This window comes from Bubalus kerabau, chromosome 12 (assembly GCF_029407905.1).
Source record: "Bubalus kerabau isolate K-KA32 ecotype Philippines breed swamp buffalo chromosome 12, PCC_UOA_SB_1v2, whole genome shotgun sequence".
NCBI classification, from domain to species: domain Eukaryota; kingdom Metazoa; phylum Chordata; class Mammalia; order Artiodactyla; family Bovidae; genus Bubalus; species Bubalus kerabau.
Window position 1 is genome coordinate 31,557,278 of NC_073635.1, and position 22,100 is coordinate 31,579,377.

At 47.2% G+C, this 22,100-nt stretch overlaps 1 protein-coding gene across 1 annotated transcript in view; it reads right to left on the reverse strand.

The window, feature by feature from the left end:
- Positions 1-22,100, reverse strand: part of MTUS2 (microtubule associated scaffold protein 2) — a 65,734-nt gene that overhangs the window by 8,520 nt on the left and 35,114 nt on the right. Inside the window, exons 3-5 of the mRNA XM_055542461.1 lie at positions 17,654-17,868; positions 8,882-8,987; positions 2,211-2,284 (exon numbers count right to left, since the gene is read on the reverse strand). Of these exons, the coding sequence (XP_055398436.1) occupies positions 2,211-2,284; positions 8,882-8,987; positions 17,654-17,868 (395 nt within the window). The remainder of the gene's footprint in view (positions 1-2,210; positions 2,285-8,881; positions 8,988-17,653; positions 17,869-22,100) is intronic.

Below are 22,100 nucleotides of genomic sequence, written 5' to 3' on the forward strand. Positions count from 1 at the left end.
GTGGGACAATCTCAGGGATTTTTGTCTTTGTTTAAATAAAAAAAAATTTTAGATACAATTTTGAAAGATTACTTTCCATTTTACAATTATTACAAAATATTGGGTATACTCCCTATGTTGTACAATACATCCTTGAGACTGTCTTATATCCTGTCTCCCTGCCTCCATGTGGCCCCTCCCCACCACTGATAACCACTAACTTGTTCTTTATACCTAAGATTCTGTTTCTTTTTTTTTTGGTGATATTCACTAATTTGTTGTATTTTTTAGATTCCACATCTAAGTGATATCATACAGTATTTGTCCTCCTCTGCCTGACTTATTTCACTTTTAGCATAATACCCTTCAAGTCCATCCATGTTGCTGCAAATGGCAAAATTCATTCCTTTTCATGGCTGAATAGTATTCCATTGTATATGCCTGTATTCCACATGAAGATTGTCTCCTGGGTTCTCATCCTCAGGTTGGCTTGAATAAAATTCTTAGATTGACTATTGATTAGTTTTCTCCATTGACACACGTTCATTTCCCTTAAGCTGCTCATATCTTGAGGAAGGAACTGGTATTATCCCCATTTTACAGATGAGTAAACTAATGTTTACAGCTTATGTAACTGTCCATGACTTAAAATCTATTAAGAGGAGATACAGTGGGATTTAAGCCCCAAACTCAAATCTTTTACCCCAAACTGTTTCTCTAGCAGCCAGTAGCCCAAGGAAATTGGTTTAAGCAACTGCACCCACCTTGTACCTGAAAGTGTCCAGCTCAAATGGGTTCTGCTGGTGAGTCACCACTAAAATGTGCACGGTTCATGACTGCGTGACGTGGCAAAGTGAAGACTCGCTGATGAAACAAAACTCTTTCTTTTGGTTTTGGACTATTGTGGGTTTTTGATATATTACAGTACGGCTGTTACATTCCTGGTTTGTGTTCCTTAGGGTAATGTATCTGGGTGGTGTGGAATGGCTTCTCAGGTGGCGCTAGTGGTAAAGAACCCACCTGCTAATGCAGGAGATGTAAGAGACGCGGGTTAGATCCCTGGGTGGGGAAGATCCCCTGGAGGGGCACAAGGCAACCACTCCAGTATTCTTGCCTGGAGAATCCCGTGGATAGAGGAGTCTGGCAGGCTACAGTTCATGGGGTCACAAAGAGTCAGACACAACTGAAACGATTTAGCACAGTGTGGAATGTAGGGTACACAAAGAAGGCAGTTTGGGGTTAACCTGCCAAGGATAAGCCACCTGAGGGGTATGGAGGCATATGCAGGCCCACTGATGGATCGATGGATCGGGGGTGGGCATGCAGCAAGCAGCTTCCCATTTAAAATTTTTTGCAAAGTCCACTCAATAGTGTGACACTCCATAATCCTAGATTCTCTGCTTGGCAGGGCAGACACTGTGCAAGAAACACTGCCTGGGGAAAGTGAGCTATTCAAAAAGCAAAATTCTCGCCTTTCTATTTGAGTTATGGTCTTTGCCTTCCAAACCTCCAAATGTGAGTGTCCCTAATATTTCAAAGGTAATCTTTCTAGGACTGGGACGCCAACAGCTGCCAATGGAGGCAGGGCCACCAACCTCCCCCTGGCTTCTCCGACAGCCCTTCCCTAGGTCTGGGGACGGTCAACAGCTTTTCACAGAAGAAGTTGGCCAGGGGGTGGGGGTGGAGGTGGGCAACTCTGGCAGGCCGGAGGGAGAGGCAGGCCAGTGATCTGAGAGGCCTGTCAGTCTCCCCTTGAGGCCAGAAGGAAGCCAGGTAGCACCCCTGGCACCCGAGACCCATGCTTCATGTAGGTTGGAAGTGGGATGCCCCAAAGCAAGAAGCTTTTGTCTCCAGGGTATCAAAGTTGCTTTAACAATTCCCAGAGCATCTGCTGTGTCTTCTATCCTGCATGACTCTTCTTACCCCATTCCCCCTGCCTAGAATACTCTGCCCCCAATCCTCCCCCTCCCCTAAACATGGCTCTGACCATAGCACGTGGGGAGCAGTCCATGGCACCAATGGTATTATCCATTCTGTGCAAGGATGAGCTCTGAGCAGACAGAAAACTCCTTAAGGGCAGGGAGTTAGGTCTTATTTATCCCCCATATTCCACTGCTTAGTGCAGGCTCCAGTACACAGCAGGTGCCACATAAATGCCTACAGACAGGAAGAACTGTCAGGAAGAGATGTCTGCTGCCATTGCCTTAAAGTCAGAGTTAGGAAATACTAACCTGTAATGACAGCCGCAGCTTTTCAAAGTTTTCTTCCAATTCTTTCTTTTCAAGCTCGTGGGTCGATATCAGTTCTGCAGAGGAGACATCAAATTGTTAAGCTGATCTTTCTCTGGAAAAGGGGTCAAACAAGATTCTTTTGCCAGATGAAGACTGGTGACGGAAGTGACTAGTGGACACCAGTATATAGCAGACTTAAGCCAAAAGAGATCTCTCCATTAGTTTAAAATTGCATGTGATGTTGTTTAGGAGAGAGGGAGAGAGGATAGGAGGGAAAAAGAAGAAAGAGTGAGAGGAAGAGGAAAGAAAGGAAGGAGGGAAGCAAGCAGAGCCGCCTACACACACACTCCCTTTACACGCAGCTCAACCACCACCCTAGCCGAATCAGCTTCTCCATTCACAACACTCATTGATTTTCCAACTCTTCCCGATGGTAAAACCACTGAGTGATTAACATTAAATCTCCACTTTCTTCCCTCCCAGGATCACTTTTCCTTTCCATTACAAAGCAGCAATTTCAGGTTGAAGGAGGGAGTCTTCCAAGGACAGCAGCGTGTGGGCTTGCTGCAGAATGGATAGGTGAATGGGACCAATGCAGTGCTTGCAAGGTCCCCTTGGTGGCTTCTGGACCACACTCTGGAAACCACAGATTGCTAGGGTTTGCTTGAGCAGAGAGTCAACGTTGAGACATTCAGGCAGAATGAAGGACTCACTGGATGAAATCCTCTTGAAGTGTTTGGAACAATTTTATTCTGTGAAAAGTGTCATTCCAGTAATAATTTGCAAGTTAGGCAGAAGAGATGTTATGTAAGAATTATTAAGCAAATGGATTCTATTTTTCTCCAGATGGGAATGGTCTTATTAGCTGGATGAAGCCCGTCTCATTCTAGCTACAGAAGCAATTTGTTTTCCAGTTATAACTGGAGGGAAGAAAGGTCTCATTAATCAGCCTGTATCATATGTTTTAGCACAGGAGAGTACTGGAGACCAATAATCATCTTCCTGGCTGGCATGAGCTGCAATTAGGAAAAATTCTGTGGTTCCCGTTGACCCAGGTCTTTTAACTAATGATGGTGAAGCTCTCTAAGAAATCCAGTTGTTACAGCTGAAGTTTACATTTGGAGGAAAAAAAGAAAAATTTGTGATTAGTTCATTGCCATAAAACCATGTGGCCTTCTGGTCTACGTGCCTCTGTCTAAATGATTACTGTTAATAGCCACTGAGAGCATCAACCATAATAATGAATATTTTAGTTACCGTTACATGTGTCTGCATTGTCTGCACATTATATATAATTCAAAGGCCCTGGATGTGGTGTCTAGGTGAGACTTCATTAATCAGAAAAATCTACCAGGTCTGTTTACATGAAATCCACAAACAAAAGGCAACGTTCAATGTAACATTTCCATCCCTGTCCCCTCTTCTGAGACCATTTTCCTACAGCACGGTGATGGGCTTTAGGCCATTTTCAGGAGATCCCAGTACCTCACCAGCAAATTAAAGTCAGCATCTATCCTGGAGACAGCATAAACCATGGCAACTATCTATGTACCCATGATGTACTTCATTATTCCGAGGTCATGGCACTCCATCCCATACTTAACATGATGCTCTAAGTGATTCTCAGATTTTTCTACATATTAGAATCACCTGGGCAGCTTTAAAAAAAACCCTGATGTCTGGGCTTCATCCCCAGAGCAATCGAATTGGAATGTCTGTAATGGGATCTACGCATCAGTACTTAAAAAAAAAAAACAAAAACAAGTGGTTCCAGTGTTCATCCAAGGATGGGAACTGGTACTCTAAACATGAGATGTGCTCTCAGGACACAGGTAATACATTAAATTGGTTCTCAGGAAATTCCTCTCCTGTCCTCTCCTTGCCTCCAGCTTGGACTCTTCAATGCACCAAGAGTTCCCAGAGGTGGTGGGGCTGGAGCTTGAGGAGACAACCACGTGAACACTGACTGCTAACACAGTGTGCTTCGTTATTGACAAAGAACATTTTAAAAATGATTTTAAAACTGATACTCCGATTCTTAAAACGTATTAAGCTTCAGCATCAGTCCTTCCAATGAATACTGAGGGCTGATTTCCTTTAGGATGGACTAGTTGGATCTCCTTGCAGTCCAAGGGACTCTCAAGAGTCTTCTCCAACACCACAGTTCAAAAGCATCACTTCTTCAGGGCTCAGCTTTCTTTACAGTCCAACTCTCACATCCATACATGACTACTGGAAAAACCATAGCTTTGACTAGATGGACCTTTGTTGGCAAAGTAATGTCTCTGCTTTTTTTTTTTTTTTGTCTCTGCTTTTTAATATGCTGTTTAGGTTGGTCATAACTTTTCTTCCAAGAAGCAAGCATCTTTAATTTTTTTAATTAATTAGTTTTAATTGGAGGCTAATTACTTTACAATATTGTAGTGGTTTTTGCCATACATTGACATGAATCAGCCATGGGTGTACATGTGTTCCCCATCCTGACCCCCGCTCCCATTTGGCCACCTGATGTGAAGAACTGACTCATTTGAAAAGACCCTGATGCTGGGAAAGATTGAAGGAGGGAGGAGAAGGGGACGACAGAGGATGAGATGGCTGGATGGCATCACTGACTCAATGGACATGAGTTTGAGTGAACTCCGGGAGCTGGTGATGGACAGGGAGGCCTGGCGTGCTACAGTCCATGGGGTCGCAGAGTTGGACATGACTGAGCGACTGAACTGATATAGTAAGAGAATTTGTCCTTTGCTGTATAGACGCAGAAAATATTTTCTAATTGTAGTTTGCCTTTTGAAGTTGTTTATATTTTTATGACAACTTTTATTTAGTTGAATGTATCAGCCTTTTTATTACTGTATTTTGGTTTTATATTGCTAACAGAGGCCTTTGCAACTACAAAAATTATACATTAAAAATTATGGCATTAAAAAAATGTATTAATCTATTCTTACATTAATTATTTTCCATCTAATTTAGCAACCAGCTGACTAGAGAGAGAAAAAAAGTGAGGAGAGGTAAAATTGAAAAAAAAAATTACAGATAGTAATGTATATGCTTACTATCTGTAGTAATGTAGAACACTTTCTAATACCATAGACAAAAATAAACTCAAAATGGATTAAAGATCTAAACAAAAGACCAGAAACTATAAAACTCCTAGAGGAGAACATAGACAAAACACTCTCCGGCATAAATCACAGCAGGATCCTCTATGACCCACCTCCCAGAATACTGGAAATAAAAGCAAAAATAAATAAATGGGACCTAATTAAAATTAAAAGCTTCTGCACAACAAAGGAAACTATAAGCAAGGTGAAAAGACAGCCTTCAGAATGGGAGAAAATAATAGCAAATGAAGAAACTGACAAAAAATTAATCTCAAAAATATACAAGCAACTCCTGCAGCTCAATTCCAGAAAAATAAATGACCCAATCAAAAAATGGGCCAAAGAACTAAACAGACATTTCCAAAGAAGACATACAGATGGCTAACAAACACATGAAAAGATGCTCAACATCACTCATTATCAGAGAAATGCAAATCAAAACCACAATGAGGTACCATTTCACGCCAGTCAAAATGTCTGCGATCCAAAAGTCTACAAGCAATAAATGAAGGAGATGCAAACTAGTACAGCCACTATGGAGAACAGTGTGGAGATTCCTTAAAAAACTGGAAATAGAACTGCCATACGACCCAGCAATCCCACTGCTGGGCATACACATCGAGGAAACCAGAATTGAAAGAGACACATGTACCCCAATGTTCATCGCAGCACTGTTTATAATAGCCAGGACATGGAAGCAACCTAGATGTCCATCAGCAGATGAATGGATAAGAAAGCTGTGGTACATATACACAATGGCGTATTACTCAGCCATTAAAAAGAATACATTTGAATCAGTTCTAATAAGGTGGATGAAACTGGAGCCTATTATACAGAGTGAAGTAAGCCAGAAAGAAAAACACCAATACAGTATACTAATGCATATATATGGAATTTAGAAAGATGGTAACGATAACCCTGTATGCCAGACAGCAAAAGAGACACAGATGTATAGAACAGTCTTTTGGACTCTGTGGGAGAGGGCGAGGGTGGGATGATTTGGGAGAATGGCATTGAAATATGTATAATATCATAAATGAGACAAATCACCAGTCCAGGTTCGATGAAGGATACAGGAAGCTCGGGGCTGGTGCACTGGAATGACCCAGAGGGATGGTATGGGGAGGGAGGTGGGAGGGGGGTTCAGGATTGGGAACACGTTGTACCCCCATGGCAGGTTCATGTTGATGTATGGCAAAACCAATACAATATTGTAAAGTAATTAGCCTCCAATTAAAATAAATAAATTTATATTAAAAAATGCATTACTACAGATAGGAATGTTTTCATTCCAATCCCAAAGAAAGGCAATGCCAAAGAATGCTCAAACTACCGTACAACTGCACTCATCTCACATACTAGTAAAGTAATGCTCAAAATTCTCCAAGCCAAGCTTTAGCAATACGTGAACCGTGAACTTCCAAATGTTCAAGCTGGTTTTAGAAAAGGCAGAGGAACCAGAGATCAAATTGCCAGCATCCATTGGATCATCGAAAAAGCAAGAAAGTTCCAGAAAAACATCTATTTCTGCTTTATTGACTATGCCAAAGCCTTTGACTGTGTGGATCACAATAAACTGTGGAAAATTCTGAAAGAGAGGGGATAACCAGACCACCTGACCTGCCTCTTGAGAAACCTATATGCAGGTCAGGAAGCAACAGTTAGAACTGGACATGGAACAACAGACTGGTTCCAAATAGGAAAAGGAGTACGTCAAGGCTGTATATTGTCACCCTGCTTATTTAACTTATATGCCGAGTACATCATGAGAAACGCTGGACTGGAAGAAACACAAACTGGAATCAAGATTGCCAGGAGAAATACCAATAACCTTAGATATGCAGATGACACCACCCTTATGGCAGAAAGTGAAGAGGAACTCAAAAGCCTCTTGATGAAAGTGAAAGAGGAGAGTGAAAAAGTTGGCTTAAAGCTCAACATTCAGAAAACGAAGATCATGGCATCTGGTCCCACAACTTCATGGGAAATAGATGGGGAAACAGTGGAAACAGTGTCAGACTTTATTTTTCTGGGCTCCAAAATCACTGCAGATGGTGACTTCAGTCATAAAATTAAAAGACGCTTACTCCTTGGACGGAAAGTTATGACCAACCTAGATAGCATATTCAAAAGCAGAGACATTACTTTGCCAACAAAGGTCTGTCTAGTCAAGGCTATGGTTTTTCCAGTGGTCATGTATGGATGTGAGAGTTGGACTGTGAAGAAAGCTGAGCGCCAAGGAATTGATGCTTTTGAACTGTGGTGTTGGAGAAGACTCTTGAGAGTCCCTTGGACTGCAAGGAGATCCAACCAGTCCATTCTAAAGGAGGTCAGCCCTGGGTGTTCTTTGGAAGGAATGATGCTGAAGCTGAAATTCCAGTACTTTGGCCACTTCTTTACTTCATGTGAAGAGTTGACTCATTGGAAAAGACTCTGATGCTGGGAGGGATTGGGGGCAGGAGGAGAAGGGGACAACAGAGAATGAGACGGCTGGATGGCATCACCAACTCGATGGACGTGAGTTTGAGTGAACTCCAGCAGTTGGTGATGGACAGGGAGGCCTGGCGTGCTGCGATTCATGGGGTCACAAAGAGTCGGACACGACTGAGCAACGGAACTGAACTGAACTGAACTGAATGTATACGCATGTGAATGTGTAAAAAGCTTCTTTCACAGAGTCAAAAATCTCAGCTCTACTTACTAAACACTGTTACTGTTGTTATGACCGACTTATTGGGTTGGCCAAAAAAGCTGGTTTGGGTTTTTCTGTGACATTGTAAGGAAATACCCAAAGCAACTTTCTGGCCAACCCAATAAAATCCTAGGTACCCAAAGACAATTCAAAGTTACAAAAAAAAATGTAAAAAAGCAAGATCCCGAGAGTCCACTTCTGCCCATGGTGAATGTGGTCTGAGTGCCCAGTGTGGTCAGCCAGGCCTCATCAGAGGCTGGCGTGGTCCTAACCATTGCAAGGCCACCACACAAGACAAAGCCCAGGATTTCTATACCTACTTGAAAATGGTGGTTCTCAAGCTTGGCCGCCCATTGGAATCACCTTCGGGCTTCCCTGTTGGCGTGGGAGACCGAGGTTTGATCCCTGGGTCGGGACGATCCCCTGGAGAAGGAAATGGCAACCCACTCCAGTACTCTTGCCTGGAGAATCCCATGGAGGGAGGAGCCTGGTGGGCTATAGTCCATGGGGTTGCAAAGAGTTGGACACGACTGAGCGACTTCACTTACTCACTCACCTGAGCTTTAACAAGTTGAGGCTGTACCCCAGACCAGCTGCCCCACACCATGGGGTAGGACCATGGCTCCTTGGGGAGTCTAGACTTCAGGGTTGAGAGGATCAGCTTCAGAGGAAAGAAGTTACTCAGGCCCTGGATTTTGGTGTTTTCTTAACACAAGAAGCAACACAAAGGACATACTAGGATGAAGAGGAAGGAAGAAAGGATAGAGGAGGGGGAGGTGAAGGGAGACCCCTTGTGTCTGCAGCGGGAGAAGTGGGTGCACACACCCGGCCCCACTGGCCACACACACACACACACCCCCAAGGTCAGCTACCTTGGACCTTGTGCTCGTGGTCATCTTGCAGGATCGCGAGGGTGAGCGTGTGGCTGTTCTCCATCTCTAGGAGCGCAGCCTCATGGCTGGCGGTGATGTCCTCCACCTGCAGGAGATCACAGCTCTGGTTACTCGGAGAGCTGGGGCCCGAGGCTGCGACGCCCCACTGCCTGGAGGACAGAGGGGGACTTGAATGAGGGGAAGGGTCCGTGGCCTGGACGTCTAGGGAGGGACGCTCTGCTGAGGTGATAGCTGCCCTCTCCAGCCTTGCACTGAGGCAGAAGACAGGGTCTGGTGGTGACGTGGGAACCCTGGAGCCGGGGGTGGGTGGGTGGGGGAATGTTACGGGGAAGTTCCTGCGGCAGGTCTGCTGTTCACGCAGGAGGAAGTAGCTCCCGGCTGGAGGTGGGGGCCGCCTAAGCCACCTCTTCACTGCCCTGGGCCTCCTCAGGACCATTTCCTCACCCCCGCCTCCATTCCTGCCCCTTCCACCAAGCCCTCCACCAGGTAATAAGGAAGAGTAGAGGGTCCTCCCCCACCAGACGGTCCGTCCTGCCCCCCAGCGGCAGGTGGGAGCTACAGCAGGCAAGGTAGCTGGAGGGAACCAACACGTATCCAGCTGCCTGATCCTCCACTCAACCCTCACAGCAATAAAGTCAATATTTTCATCTCCATTTTCCAGATGAGGAAACTGAGGCTTAGAGAGGTCTGAAGCGTTTTGCCCAAGGGCCAGTAAGTGGCAGAGTCAGCAGTGGCAGGGCCTGAGGCTGCCTGACTCCATGGATGAGGCTCTCAAATGCCCAGCCACTGCCTCCCCTGCAAGACCAGCAACCAGCGCCCAACAGCCTGCTCACCAGCCCCAAGCAAGCCGGCAGATGTGTGCTCACCATCCCTGCTCCTCAGCCATGAACGTGCTCCCCACTGATGGCAGAGTGGACCTCCCCTGCCCAGGCTGTGGGAGCTGCCCCCGAGAAGCTGCTGTTTCTCTGGCTGAAGGTGCATCTCCAGGAACTTAATCCTGGGAAAGCAGCCAGCCCAGGATGTTTTGTTTTCCCCTCCTGACCTCCGCAGCCACCCCCACCACCCGTCCATCATGCACCTACCACCTTTACTGTTTTTGTTATTTTTGTTGTTGGTGGTGGTTTAGCCCCTCGGTCGTGTCCGACTCTTGCAACCCCATGGACTACAGCCCGCCAGGCTCCTCTGTCCATGGGATTCTCCAGGCAAGAATATTGGAGTGGGCTGCCATTTCCTTCTCCATTTGTTGTTGGGGTATTATTTTAACTTCAAGTGTATGACTTACAGGAATCATTGCATAAGGTGACCTCTCCCTATGACAGCAAACCAGAACAATGTTTTTCCAAGTTCTCCATCGGTGACCCATTGTAAAAGCACCATTTTACATTGTTACACACACACACACGTACATGGGTGCATGTGTGAAACTAAATCTCATGGATCGGTACTTTCCTTTCCTACCTGCAATAACCTGGCTTTAAAATTTTCATCCTTTGTAACTTTATATTTTTCAAAATGCTAGTTACAAACCACTACATTCATTTTGTGACATACTCATGTGTCAGAACCTGGCATTGGAAGGACATGTGCCCAGACCCCGAAGCTCTTGTGGGGGGCAGTTCAGAGCACTGTCCAGCCACTTCTCAGAGGGTTTCATTTCTCAGGGGGTCATTCACAGGCTGATCTTTGATTTGTTAGGAGGAAGAGCTTTTCACAAGAAAGGAAGCCCACTTGTAAAGGGAATGCAAAGGACTATCGTATTTTAAAATAGGATTGGTTCCCATTCTGGACTTGTCATTGCTTGGGGAGGTTTGCCCGGCTTCTCTCTCCTATGGTAACTGAGACCTTCATCCACTAAAACAGACTGGCAAAACCAGCAGTGAATCTGACAAGTGTTAGGAAATCTGCATTATGACATGAAAATGGACTTGGTATGTGATGATTCACTTTTATTTACTGGTCACTCTTGATTAAATAATATTTTACTTGAGGCTCAGAGCTATGAATCCACTCATCAGAAAGGCTGATCGCCACAGTATTTAATTGTCCAAATCCTGTTTATACGAAGGTTTTTAATGGATTTGTTGTCCAAAGTCTTTCAGTCTCTTGGAAAAATAAATCACTGGCTTAAAAAAAAAAGGAACTAGCTTTCCTTTATGCTCCACTGATGATGTCCCCTAAGTCCATAGCACGCTGTCCATAAAAAACAAGTGCCCACACATTGTTTGGAGGTGTTTTACTCAGCTCAGTATAAAGAAAAATCTTTCACTGGTGCTTGGAATGATTCTGATTTATTGGGTTCTGACCCAAATTGCTGTGGGTGGCTCCAGAAAAGAGAGATGGATGCCAGGCCTATGTTCCAGAAGAATACCTTGTGTCCTGGTGGTGGGTCTGCCCCGACTGGCGAGGGTGGTGGGTAAACGCATGCCCTTCTGGCTTGCTGGAGGCAGGTCTCTGATTCAGTGGTGATGAAATGCCACACCCAGTATATTAAGGATGATGTAAGGGCATGATCTATCTATTACAGCCTCTCAGAGGGGCTTCTAGGAAGGCAATACTGATTCCCTAATTCCTCCATATGCAACAAGAGGAGAGCCCAGAATGTTCTGAAGGAAACCAGTGAGAGCCGGGGCTTCCCTGGTGGCTCAGATGGTAAAGAATCTGCCTGCAATGTAGGATACCCAGGTTCGATCCCTGGGTCAGGATGATCCCCTGGAGAAGGGCACAGCAAAACCCACTTCAGTATTCTTGCCTGGAGAATTTCATGGACAGAGGAGCATGGCGGGCTACAGCCCATGGGGTCGCAAATAATTGGACACGACTGAGAGACTAACAGTGAGAGCCAGTGAGCCAAAATTAGGGCACCGTGGTCCTTCCTCTTGTGTGATTTGGGTTTCTAGACCTGTGGATGGTTTTTCAAGGCCGTTTCCTCTATGAGAAAGGGGCCGTGCACTCTTGGCCTTCCTCTTTCTGGTCCCAGTTTCAATCCCCATAGTTTCCCCTCCATGGCTCCTGGCTTCTTTCCAGAATATGGAGCAGCAGCCTGTCTGAGTGCTCAGCCTGAGAAGACTTCCAGGTTGGCAGGCATTGGAAAAGGGTCAGATAAGTGGACCCAAGGAACACACAAGGTCGTTTTTTTTTTTTTTTTTTTTTCATCATGTTAGTAGCTTAGTCGTGTCCGACTCGTTTGTGAGTCCATGGACTGCAGCCCCGCCAGGCTCCTCTGTCCTTGGAATTTTCCAGGTAAGAATACTGCAGTGGATTGCCATTTCCTCCTCCAGGGCATCTTCCCGACCCAGGGCTCGAATCTGTGTCTCCTGCATTGGCACGCAGATTCTTTACTGCTGAGTCACCTGGGAACACCAAAAAAGAGACAGAGGCGCTGAATCATTACGTGCCGCAGCAAACTTATGCTGGGTGAAGCTTCATTTTTTTCCTTTTAGAACCCTGAGGAATTCTCTGCCCACTCCCCCACCCCCAAAATAAATACCCACTGCTGGACCAGCCTCCTTCCTCCTCCCAGAGCACAGAGTTCTGAGCCGCCACAGAGAGATCTGTCCCCGTGCCCAGCAAATAGTCCCAGTTGTACAGAGAAGCTGCTCCCTGCGCCAGGCTGTCTCCGCAGCTGCTTGCTGTTTAGCTGACTCCCATCAAAGCAAAGGCCTGGGAAGCCACTCTCTTCTCTTAGTTGGTCAAAAACAGAGCTGTGGGCTTACTTCATCCAGCCACTTGCAAAATGCAATTACGGGAGGCTTCGCCAATTCACTTAGAGAAGACTTCCATTTAGAATGAAGAAGCATGGCTTTACATATCCTCATTAAAGAAAACCAGATTAAACTCCCATTTGCCCCCCACCCATAACACGTATTCCTATCTGATGAGACAGAGGGGGCCGCCCCTGTCTTTTCTCTCCAGGGCCCTCTAAACAACGCTTTCCAGATACCAAGGCGACTCACCATCCCTCTGACTCCGCCTTCCTGCTACAGCATCTCTGGTACCAGCTCGGAGCCGACGGCCAGCCCTGCCCAAGCTCCCTGGCTGACTGTATGCCCTGTCCGCTGGTGCCTTTGCTGTCCACTGGGTGGGCAGGTGTCCACAGAGGCCCCCATCTTTCCTGTTCGGCCACGTCCCAGCATCCCTTAGGCCCCGTGCTGTGACGGGTGGGGCTCTCACACTGGAAGATGGAGGGTCCCTTGGGACCTCATTCTCTTTGATTAGAAAGTGTGGTTTCTGCTGATGGTGACTGTGTGCCTGCTGTGCGGGACGAATCAGAGTCAGGACGCAAGACGACCGCCAAAGCAGCCTCTGTACATGTGATGAAGTGTGAGGATGCTGTGGCCGCCAGTGAGTCTAAAAGGATCATTTCTTTAGGAAATGGCAGAAAGTGTGTCCTGGATATGAGACAAAGCAAACGTAAACCCAGAGGATGAACACTTAGGCTCCTCTGAAAAGGCGTCTCTGCTCAAAATGCAGAATCCAGAACATCAGGGGGCCCTGAGCAAGGGGCTTCAGGGCCAGACCAAGAGGTCTTGGAGGCAGGGGTCAAAGGTCACAAGTCAGATCACTAAATACCAGGCTTGGTGGATGAGTACGTTTGGAGCAAAAATGAAAAGCATCTGTGTTTACAGTGAAAACTCTGCCTCGTGTGCTTTGAGATGGGGAAGCTTGGGCAATCTCGCTTCTGTTAATGCACTGTGAGCTCCAGAATGAGCACCAATTTGATGAAACACCTCTATAATCATACTTTTAAAATAAGAGTCACGCTATATCTTTAAAGGCATAGGCCAAGCCATGCCCCTGCTTGTGCCCTAACTAGGCTGCAGGGCAAAGAATGAGGCCCAGTTCGTCCCCTGACACGAGACACCTACAGCTCTGGGCCCCGGGGACCCCTACTCAGCGACTCCAATTCCAGGTGCGGACAGAAGGGGTGTTTCATCAGCAGCTCCCCCATGGGATTCCCACGTGTGGCCAGAGACATGGCCTCTGCCTCTTGCAGTGAATGGACAGCTGGATTTTCCTGGGGGGTCCTGTGGTGACATCAGAGGTCAGCCTGCTTTAGCAAGGGAGGACTGGAGTAAAGTCTCAGAAAATCCAGTGTCCGGGGCTCCCCTGGTGGTCCGGGGGTAAGAATCCGCCTGCTGATGCAGGGGACACGGGTTCCATCCCTGATCCAGGATGATCCCATGTGCCGTGGAGCAACAAAGCCCGTGAGCCACAAGTACTGAGCCCACGCCCTGGAGCCCGTGCTCTGCCGCGAGAGAAGCCGCCTCAGTGAGACGCCTGCACACTGCAGCAGAGACTAGCCCCCGCGCACAGCAATTAGAGAAAGCCTGCACAAAGCAACGAAGACCCAGCGCCGACAAAAGCAAAATAAGTAAGTTTAAAAAAAACCTCCTAGGTCGGAACAGAAGCAGCCTCCCAGCATGGTCAGGACACTAGGGCACCGGGGAGAGGCTGGGTCAGTGAACTCGAGTTTCAAGGCTCGAGAAGGACAGAGGTGGCAGGAGGTGTGGGCATTGCCGAATTCGACCACCCCAAGGGGAAGACCTGCTCGTGGAGGGTCTGCACACATCACCGAAACCACAGACCTTCCTTCCAGATCCCACTGTGCTCAGGCACCGAGTCCCGTCCTGGACCAAGCACACGGACGTCTCCTCTACCTGGAAATGGTGCGCATTCGCCTTCTTCCTTGTTGCCGCGTGGTCCCTGCCAGAGAAGCTGAAGGCCAGGTAAACAGCCAACATCCGGCTGCAGAAGCAGACTCAGGGGTCTGAATAATTCACAGATTTAAACCATCCATCCCTGGCCTCGTCCCCAAACCAATGGGTTTCTAGAGGAAGCGAGTGAAAATCGCTCAGCCGTGTCTGACTCTTTGCAACCACATGGACTATAGCCCCACCAGGCTCTGTCCATGGGATTCTCCAGGCAAGAACACTGGAGTGGGTGGTCATGCCCTCCTCCAGGGGTTTCTAGAGGAAAGGTCTGCTCAAATGCAAAGCATGCAGATGAAACCTCCACCATACAGCTTTCCCGCATCTTCCCAGCTGGAAGCGAACTCTCAGTTCCTGAACAGAGCAGCTGTATCTCCCACCCAGTATTACATTTTCTGGAGCACGTGCTTCAGAAACTCCCCGGATCCATAACCAGAGGCTATGGAGCAAGCAGGTCCACATTTTATAAAGCTTGGCATCCTTTGCAGTAACATGAGGCCTTGTGTATGGAGGGCATTCACAACTATTCTTCGCATAGGTGAATGAATAAATGAATGAACCACTTAGCTATCATAAAGGATCCAGAAGAACAGAACTCAGAGCCCTGATAAGACAGAGCTCTTTAAAAATATAACTAAGTAGCTCAGGTAACTCACTCTCAAGTGGAAAAGTCAGGGCCTCCAATCTCTCCCAGTATGAAATCTTTAGGTTCCCTGGTGGTTTAAAAGTAAAAAATCTGCCTGCCAATGCAGGAGACCTGGGTTTGATCCCTGGGCCGGGAAAATCCCTTGGAGAAGGGAGAATACCCACTCCAGTATTCTTGCCTAGGAAATCCCATGGACCGAGGAGTCCATGGGGTTGCAAAGAATCAGACACAACTTAGCAACTAAACTGTAACAAAATGAAATCTTTTAAAGCCTATGGTCTCAGCTTAGAGGTGGGTGAGACCACACCCCCCAGCACGTGCCCAGCTTAGCAAGCTTCTGCCTGGGGTCCCTCGGCTGGTGGACGGGCTCCATTCAGCAGGGGCCCCGGCTCAGTGGTTTCCCACACACGACACCCCCATGTGAGCCTTCGTTCAGAGGCTCCTCTTCCTGCTGGGAGATCCCTTCCTGCCCTTCCTCCCATCTCTTGACATCTTCTCAACCAACCAAAAGTTTGGACCCAAAATCAGTGAATATGGGTATACATATAAAACTGGGCCTGACTACCCCAGGATATAGGACACAGGACAGCTGATATCTGCCCCAGGACTGACCTGTATCAGGGAGTCAAGAAGCAGGTAAGACTACAGACGGCAGCTGAGCGAATGTCTACTTAGGGCAGATGCTGCAGGTTCCATTTCTAATCTTAGCCTAGCAGGTAACCTTACCTGTAACCTATCTGTTTCTGGCCTCTAAGTCTACACCACCTTAAAAAGGCAGGTGTGTCTGGTTTCCACAAGCCTCTAAAAGGAGGAGGATGCTGAACAGAAGATGCTGAGATGCTGAATAGAGGAAAGTGTTGTCAAATCAGAGACTGCTCTTTCCAATGACAGTACTTATTATTACTCTAATATTTCTCCCCTATGATTGTCCAGCCTCTGGGGACCATCGCTGTCTGGGATACCTACTGGGGATGCAGCCCAAATGTTCATGGCTGTGAAGGGCCACTTGGCATTAGCCTGAGATGTGAAGAGTGCTCTTCATGAGTGCCAGTTGATCTTAGGGATAGTGAAGCAGACTCCGGGCAACAATACACCAATTAGAAGGTGGGCACCAGGGCATCAGAGCCTTAGGGGCTTAGGAAGAAGAGAGAAGGGAGAAGCAGATGAGTTTCATGGAGGCAGAGCGGGCTCACCTCACCCTGGTGCCAATGCAGTAATGGACCCTGCAGCCGGCTCTGGGGACAGGCATGCCTGGCTCCCACCCGCTTTCACACTGACTGGCTCCCTGGGTATTCTTCCCCAGCTGTTCTAGGATGAATGACCCTCTCTGGGAAGACTGCCAGGCTAAGGTTAATGAGCAGAATCCTTGTTTCATCAGGCAAATACACACTGAAGGCCTACCCTGTGCAGGCAGGCAGTGCCAAGCCAGAGACTCGAGACTAAACCCAGCAGAAAACCCTAGTTCAGGGCTTGCGGGCACGGACCCTGGGTTCAGACTGGGTCTGACCCTGGCTCTTCCATGAGCATGAATTCCGGCAAGGTATTTAACCTCTGGGTCTCAGTTTTCTCACCTGTAAAATGGGGGTAATAATGGTCCCTCCCTGGTAGGGTGACTATAGGGGTTAAATGAGTTAGTCCATGAAAAGAGGGAGGAGCAGAGCGCGGCCCACAGCATGTGCTAGATACACGTGTGTCTGTTATTTCCACTGCCCTCATGGGCTATACAGAAGATCAACAGGGTACAAAGTCAAGTTTATCACACATTAGGTAGTAATAAGTGCCCAGGAAAAACTAAAGCAGGGAGGAGGACAGGAGTGTGTGTGTGTGGGGGGGGGGGGGGGGGAGGAGCTGTAACTCTGGGTGAGGAAAGGCCTCAGTGAGAAAAGTCTACCAGGGAGGGAGAGAGGGAGCCATGGCATGTCTAGAGGGAGAGCATTCCAGGCATTGGTGTGTTGGTTTAGTTGTTCAGTCATGTCCGACTCTTTGAAACCCCAAGGACTATAGCCTGCCAGGCTCCTCTGTCCATGGAATTCTCCAGGTAAGGATACTGGAGTGGGTTGCCATTTCCTCCTCCAGGGAATCTTCCCGACCCAGGGATCCAACCCAGGTCTTCTTGCATTGCAGGCAGTCTCTTTATCGACTGAGCCACCAGGGAAGCTTACCAGGCAGTGGGCACAGCCCAGCAGAAAAGCCCAGAGGTGGGAGTGTGCCTGGGAGGACAAGGGAGGAGGCCAGAGTGGCTGGAGGGGATGACGGAGAGGGGACAGGGGACAGAACCGAGGCGGGAGGGTGGGGACCGGGGAGCTCACCTGTGGCAGGACTCCGGGCTAAGGCGGCTGGCTCCCCTCCGCCTCCGGCCTGTGGATCCCCAGGGCAGGGCGGGCCAGGTGGACTCACCTGCTCCTGGTGCTGACATCCGATCCGCAGCAGCTGCGCGCGGTGCTCCTCCTGGAGCCGGGCCACCTCGGTCTCGAACTGCAGCTGCAGCCGCCGCTCCAGGTCCCGCAGCTCGGCCTCCTGCTGCCAGCCCAGGTTCCGCACCTCCGCCTCGCAGCGCCGCTCCAACTCTGCCTTCTCCCGCTGCAGCTTCTCACACTTGGCCGCCTGGAAAGCTGGAGGGGATGGGAGAGCGCACCGTCACAAACCCGCCAGGATGCACTCAGAGCCTCACGTCTGCAACCCCTGTGCTACAACATCAAGGTGTGGGCAGAAGGACCAGGGCAAGATCCCCTTCCTTCTGCAGAGCTTCATGGTTTATAGATGCTTCCCTGGGCTTCCCCAGAAGCTCAGTGGTAACGACTCTGCCTGCAAAGCAGGAGTGGCAGGAGACACAGGTTCCATCCCTGGGTCAGGAAGATCCCCTGAAGGAGGGCATGGCAACCCACTCCAGTATTCTTGCCTGAAGAATCACATGGACAGAGGAGCCTGGCGGGCTACAGTCCATGGGGTCTCAAAGAGTTGGACATGACTGCAGGGACTTAGCACACACGCAAGCACGCAAAATGCTTTCCCACCTACAGCATCTGAGCCTCAACACAGACCCTGGGTGTTGGGGTGAACCTGCTCCCAGGGAGCTCCTGTGACTGGCCCAAGGTCACACAGCGTGTAGAGTAAGAGCTGCAAAGGCAGGATATGTTTAAGGACACTATTTCCCTGGTGAAATGAGTGGTGGACAGGCTGGGTCTTGCTCTGTGTGCAGTGTGTAAGAATATGGCCCAGCCCAGCAGCCTAATGCTGTCCCAAAGGCCTTCCTGGTCCAGGGCTTCAGTTGGCCCCGTGTCCTGGGTCCCACCGTTTGACGGAGGATTCTGATACACAATCTGAGAAAGTTACGATCCGCTGGTGTACTGAGAGCAAGGTGGTGAGTGCTGCCCATGTCAGGTGTGGGCGATAAAAGGATATAATGTCTGTAGAGAATTTAAAAGCAATAACCAGACTGATCAAAAAAGCCCTCTGCTTTTTACTACCACCAGTGCCAGCAACTCTAAAGAATGCTCATGAAAAAAGTACTTCTCAAAAGTCTTTGGTTGGTCTACACTTTAAGCAATTGCTATACTCTTGAGGCTTTTAAAAACTAGTTTTGTATTTTATAAAAAAATCACAAACAGAGGAAAGCTGGAAGTATTAATATGCACAAGGACATTATTGTACAGACTTTCTCTCCCCTGTGGACGGAAGTCCATGGGGTCACGAAAAGTCAGACATGACTGAGCAACCAAACGATAACAACAACAATATACATGTCAGGATGAGTGTGCACTGGGCTTTCCACCACAGGTGGCAAGACTCACTAGCTAATAAATACAGCAGGAACGGCAGAAGTAGACTGAGGTTTTCTGGTCCCTGGTAGTGAGATCATGGAAGAGGGAGGTTATGGGCTTCATAAAAACAGCCAGAACCTACCAGGAACTGAAGGTCACAGTGGCTTAAGCTTGGAGGCAGCGGTGAGGAATCACCTATGCCCAAGGGTCTGAATAGAGCTCCAGTTTTTCCCAAAGACCCTCCAACCTGGGCAAGTTGTTAGAATTTCACCAGGGACCCTAGTTAGTGAAAGAAACAACCAGGATCCACAGACTAGGGAAGAGATGTACACGCAAAGACAGGTTTATCCTGGAGTGACTGGGCTTTAACAGAACGACCATGGAATGTCCATTAAAAACAGTGCTCGATGGATTGAGACATAGTCAAACTGAGGCCAATAGAGGAGCAATTATTTACACATATATACATTTAAAAAAAATTCTTTTCCATTACGGTTTATCACAGGATAGTGAATATAGTTCCCCGTGCTATACAATAGGAGCTTGTTGTTTATCCCATTTTATATGTAATAGTTTGCATCTGCTAATTCCAAACTCCCAGTCCATCTCTCCTCCCCACCTCCACACAAACAGCAATCATTTCACCTACACTGGGGAAAGGTGAAGGGTCCTCCGACAGAGAAGGATGGAGGACGGACAGGAGACACACGGTAACTACTGGTGAACCTCGAGCAATGGGCTCCAGGGTAGGTGTCTGGGTGCACGGGGTCTCTTTGGAGAGTGCTCTTGTTTCTGTAATTCAGGTGAACTAAAGATCCAACCAGTCCATCCTAGAGGAGATCAGTCCTGGGTGTTCACTGGAAGGTCTGATGCTGAAGCTGAAACTCCAATACTCTGGCCACCTCATGCGAAGAGTTGACTCATTGGAAAAGACCCTGATGCTGGGAGGGATTGGGGGCAGGAGGAGAAGGGGACGACAGAGGATGAGATGGCTGGATGGCATCACCAACTCGATGGACGGGTGAGTGAACTCCGGGAGTTGGCGATGGACAGGGAGGCCTGGCGTGCTGTGATTCATGGGGTCACAAAGAGTCGGACACGACTGAGCGACTGAACTGAACTTCATAGTCTTTGCCCCGTGTACCCTGCCACGATGAATGGGATAAAAATAAAGCAGTGACAACAATGTTTGTATTTACAACAGGCCCACAAGGCAGTGCAGAGATGAAGCACAGTCTACAAACACAAGAACAGATGGTCGGCACCATTCATGATTCAATACATGCAGATCAAAGCAAGAGATTTTTTTTACCTCCAAGGTTGATCGAGATGAAATATTCTGATAATACAGGGAAGGTAGGAGAAAACTGGCCTTTGATGGAGCAACGTTGGGGGTATAAACTGAGGAGCTGCTTTGCAGGTTCAAGTATTTTTCAAAATTGAAATCCTAGGGATGGGAGCTTGGGAAGAGTGACAGCTGAAGAGTTCGGGGTTTCTTTTTGGGGTCAGGAAAATGTCCTAAAACAGATTATAGTTACAGCTGCATAACTCCGTGAATATACTAAGAATCACTGAATTGTTTTCAAACGGGCGAGCTGTATGGCATGTGAATTATATCTCAATAAAGTTTTTACCAAGAATGGAAAGAAAATCTGCAAAATAACATGACAGGAAAAATATCTCAGAGGATAAATTTAGACGTGTTTGTAGAAGGAAAGTTCATATTTGGATTTTGAAACTCTGTATAATGATGATGAAGATGTATGTTGACAAAATAAAAACCTCACCACTACACTGTTTTATACACACACACACATGCACACACATGGATATATGTGGAGCTAGTGGAATCTGAGAACCTTTCTTACTGTTTCTTAACTAGAAATACAGCACACTGCACTCAAATGAAAATAATAAAAAATGCTCACCATGTACTATTCTTTAACAAGTACTGTTTTATATGGGGAAAATGTACTTTTCATATATTAATACTAATATTGGTATCTTTAACTCTAGTAAATCTAAACAATAAGTTGATGATATAGATTGCATACATGGAATAAAACAGAAAAAAAGGTCAAGAAATGAATAACAACAAATCAGTTAACACTGGAGAAAAAAAATTAAATGCACATATCTTTTAAGTCAACAATTTCACAAGAGAGCCAAAAAAATCTGATGAAGGATAATTAGTTCAGCATGATTTGCCTTTGGGAAATAGTTGGGGGGGGGGCTAGTTAAATAAATGAAGATAAGTCCACTATACACATAGGACAAATCCCATATTCAATGGCATACAGGTAACTAAAAAAAAAACCAAGGTCAATCTTTTCCTGGAATGACCTGTAATACATCGTTAAACAAAAAAGGCAAGATGCAGGATGAGCAGGACAGCAGAATTCTACTTGTGATGGAAATGCATCTGTGTGTCTGACCTTCCATCTGTCCTTCCCCCCTCGGAGGTTGTGTGCTTAATTGACAGGACTCACTTCCCAATGAACACCTGCAACAATATGTATATAAGAAAATCCTATGATTTGTTTGAATGTTTTATGAGTTAAAATATTTTTTAAATGACTACCATGATTAAGAAGACTGGGTTTGAAAAGGTTATGGTCACCTGCAGTCAGAAAGGACAGGACACTTCCATCAAATGTGTGATTTTGTTCATGTTTGCGGCAGCGGAATGATTCAAGGCCTGGGATTCTATTTGCGGGAGAGGGGCGGGTCAGCAATGATTGATTGATTTTCATCCTAGAGCTGTTCCTGAACTGTACTGTTGTTTCAATAAATCATGAACTGTGCGGCCTCAGTTATCATTGTTCAGTCGCTAAGTCATGTCTGACTCTTTGGACCCCATGGACTGTAGCAAGGCAGGCTCCTGTGTCCTTTACTATCTCCCAGAGTCTGTGCAAATTCATGTCTGTTGAGTCAGTGATGCCATCCAACCATCTCATCCTCTGTTTCCCCCTTTTCCTTTTGCCTTCAGTCTTTCCCAGCATCAGGGTCTTCCCCAATGAGTTGGTTCTTTGCATCAGGTGGCCAAAGTAATCACCTTTCCACATCTAGCACCAAGCCCCAAA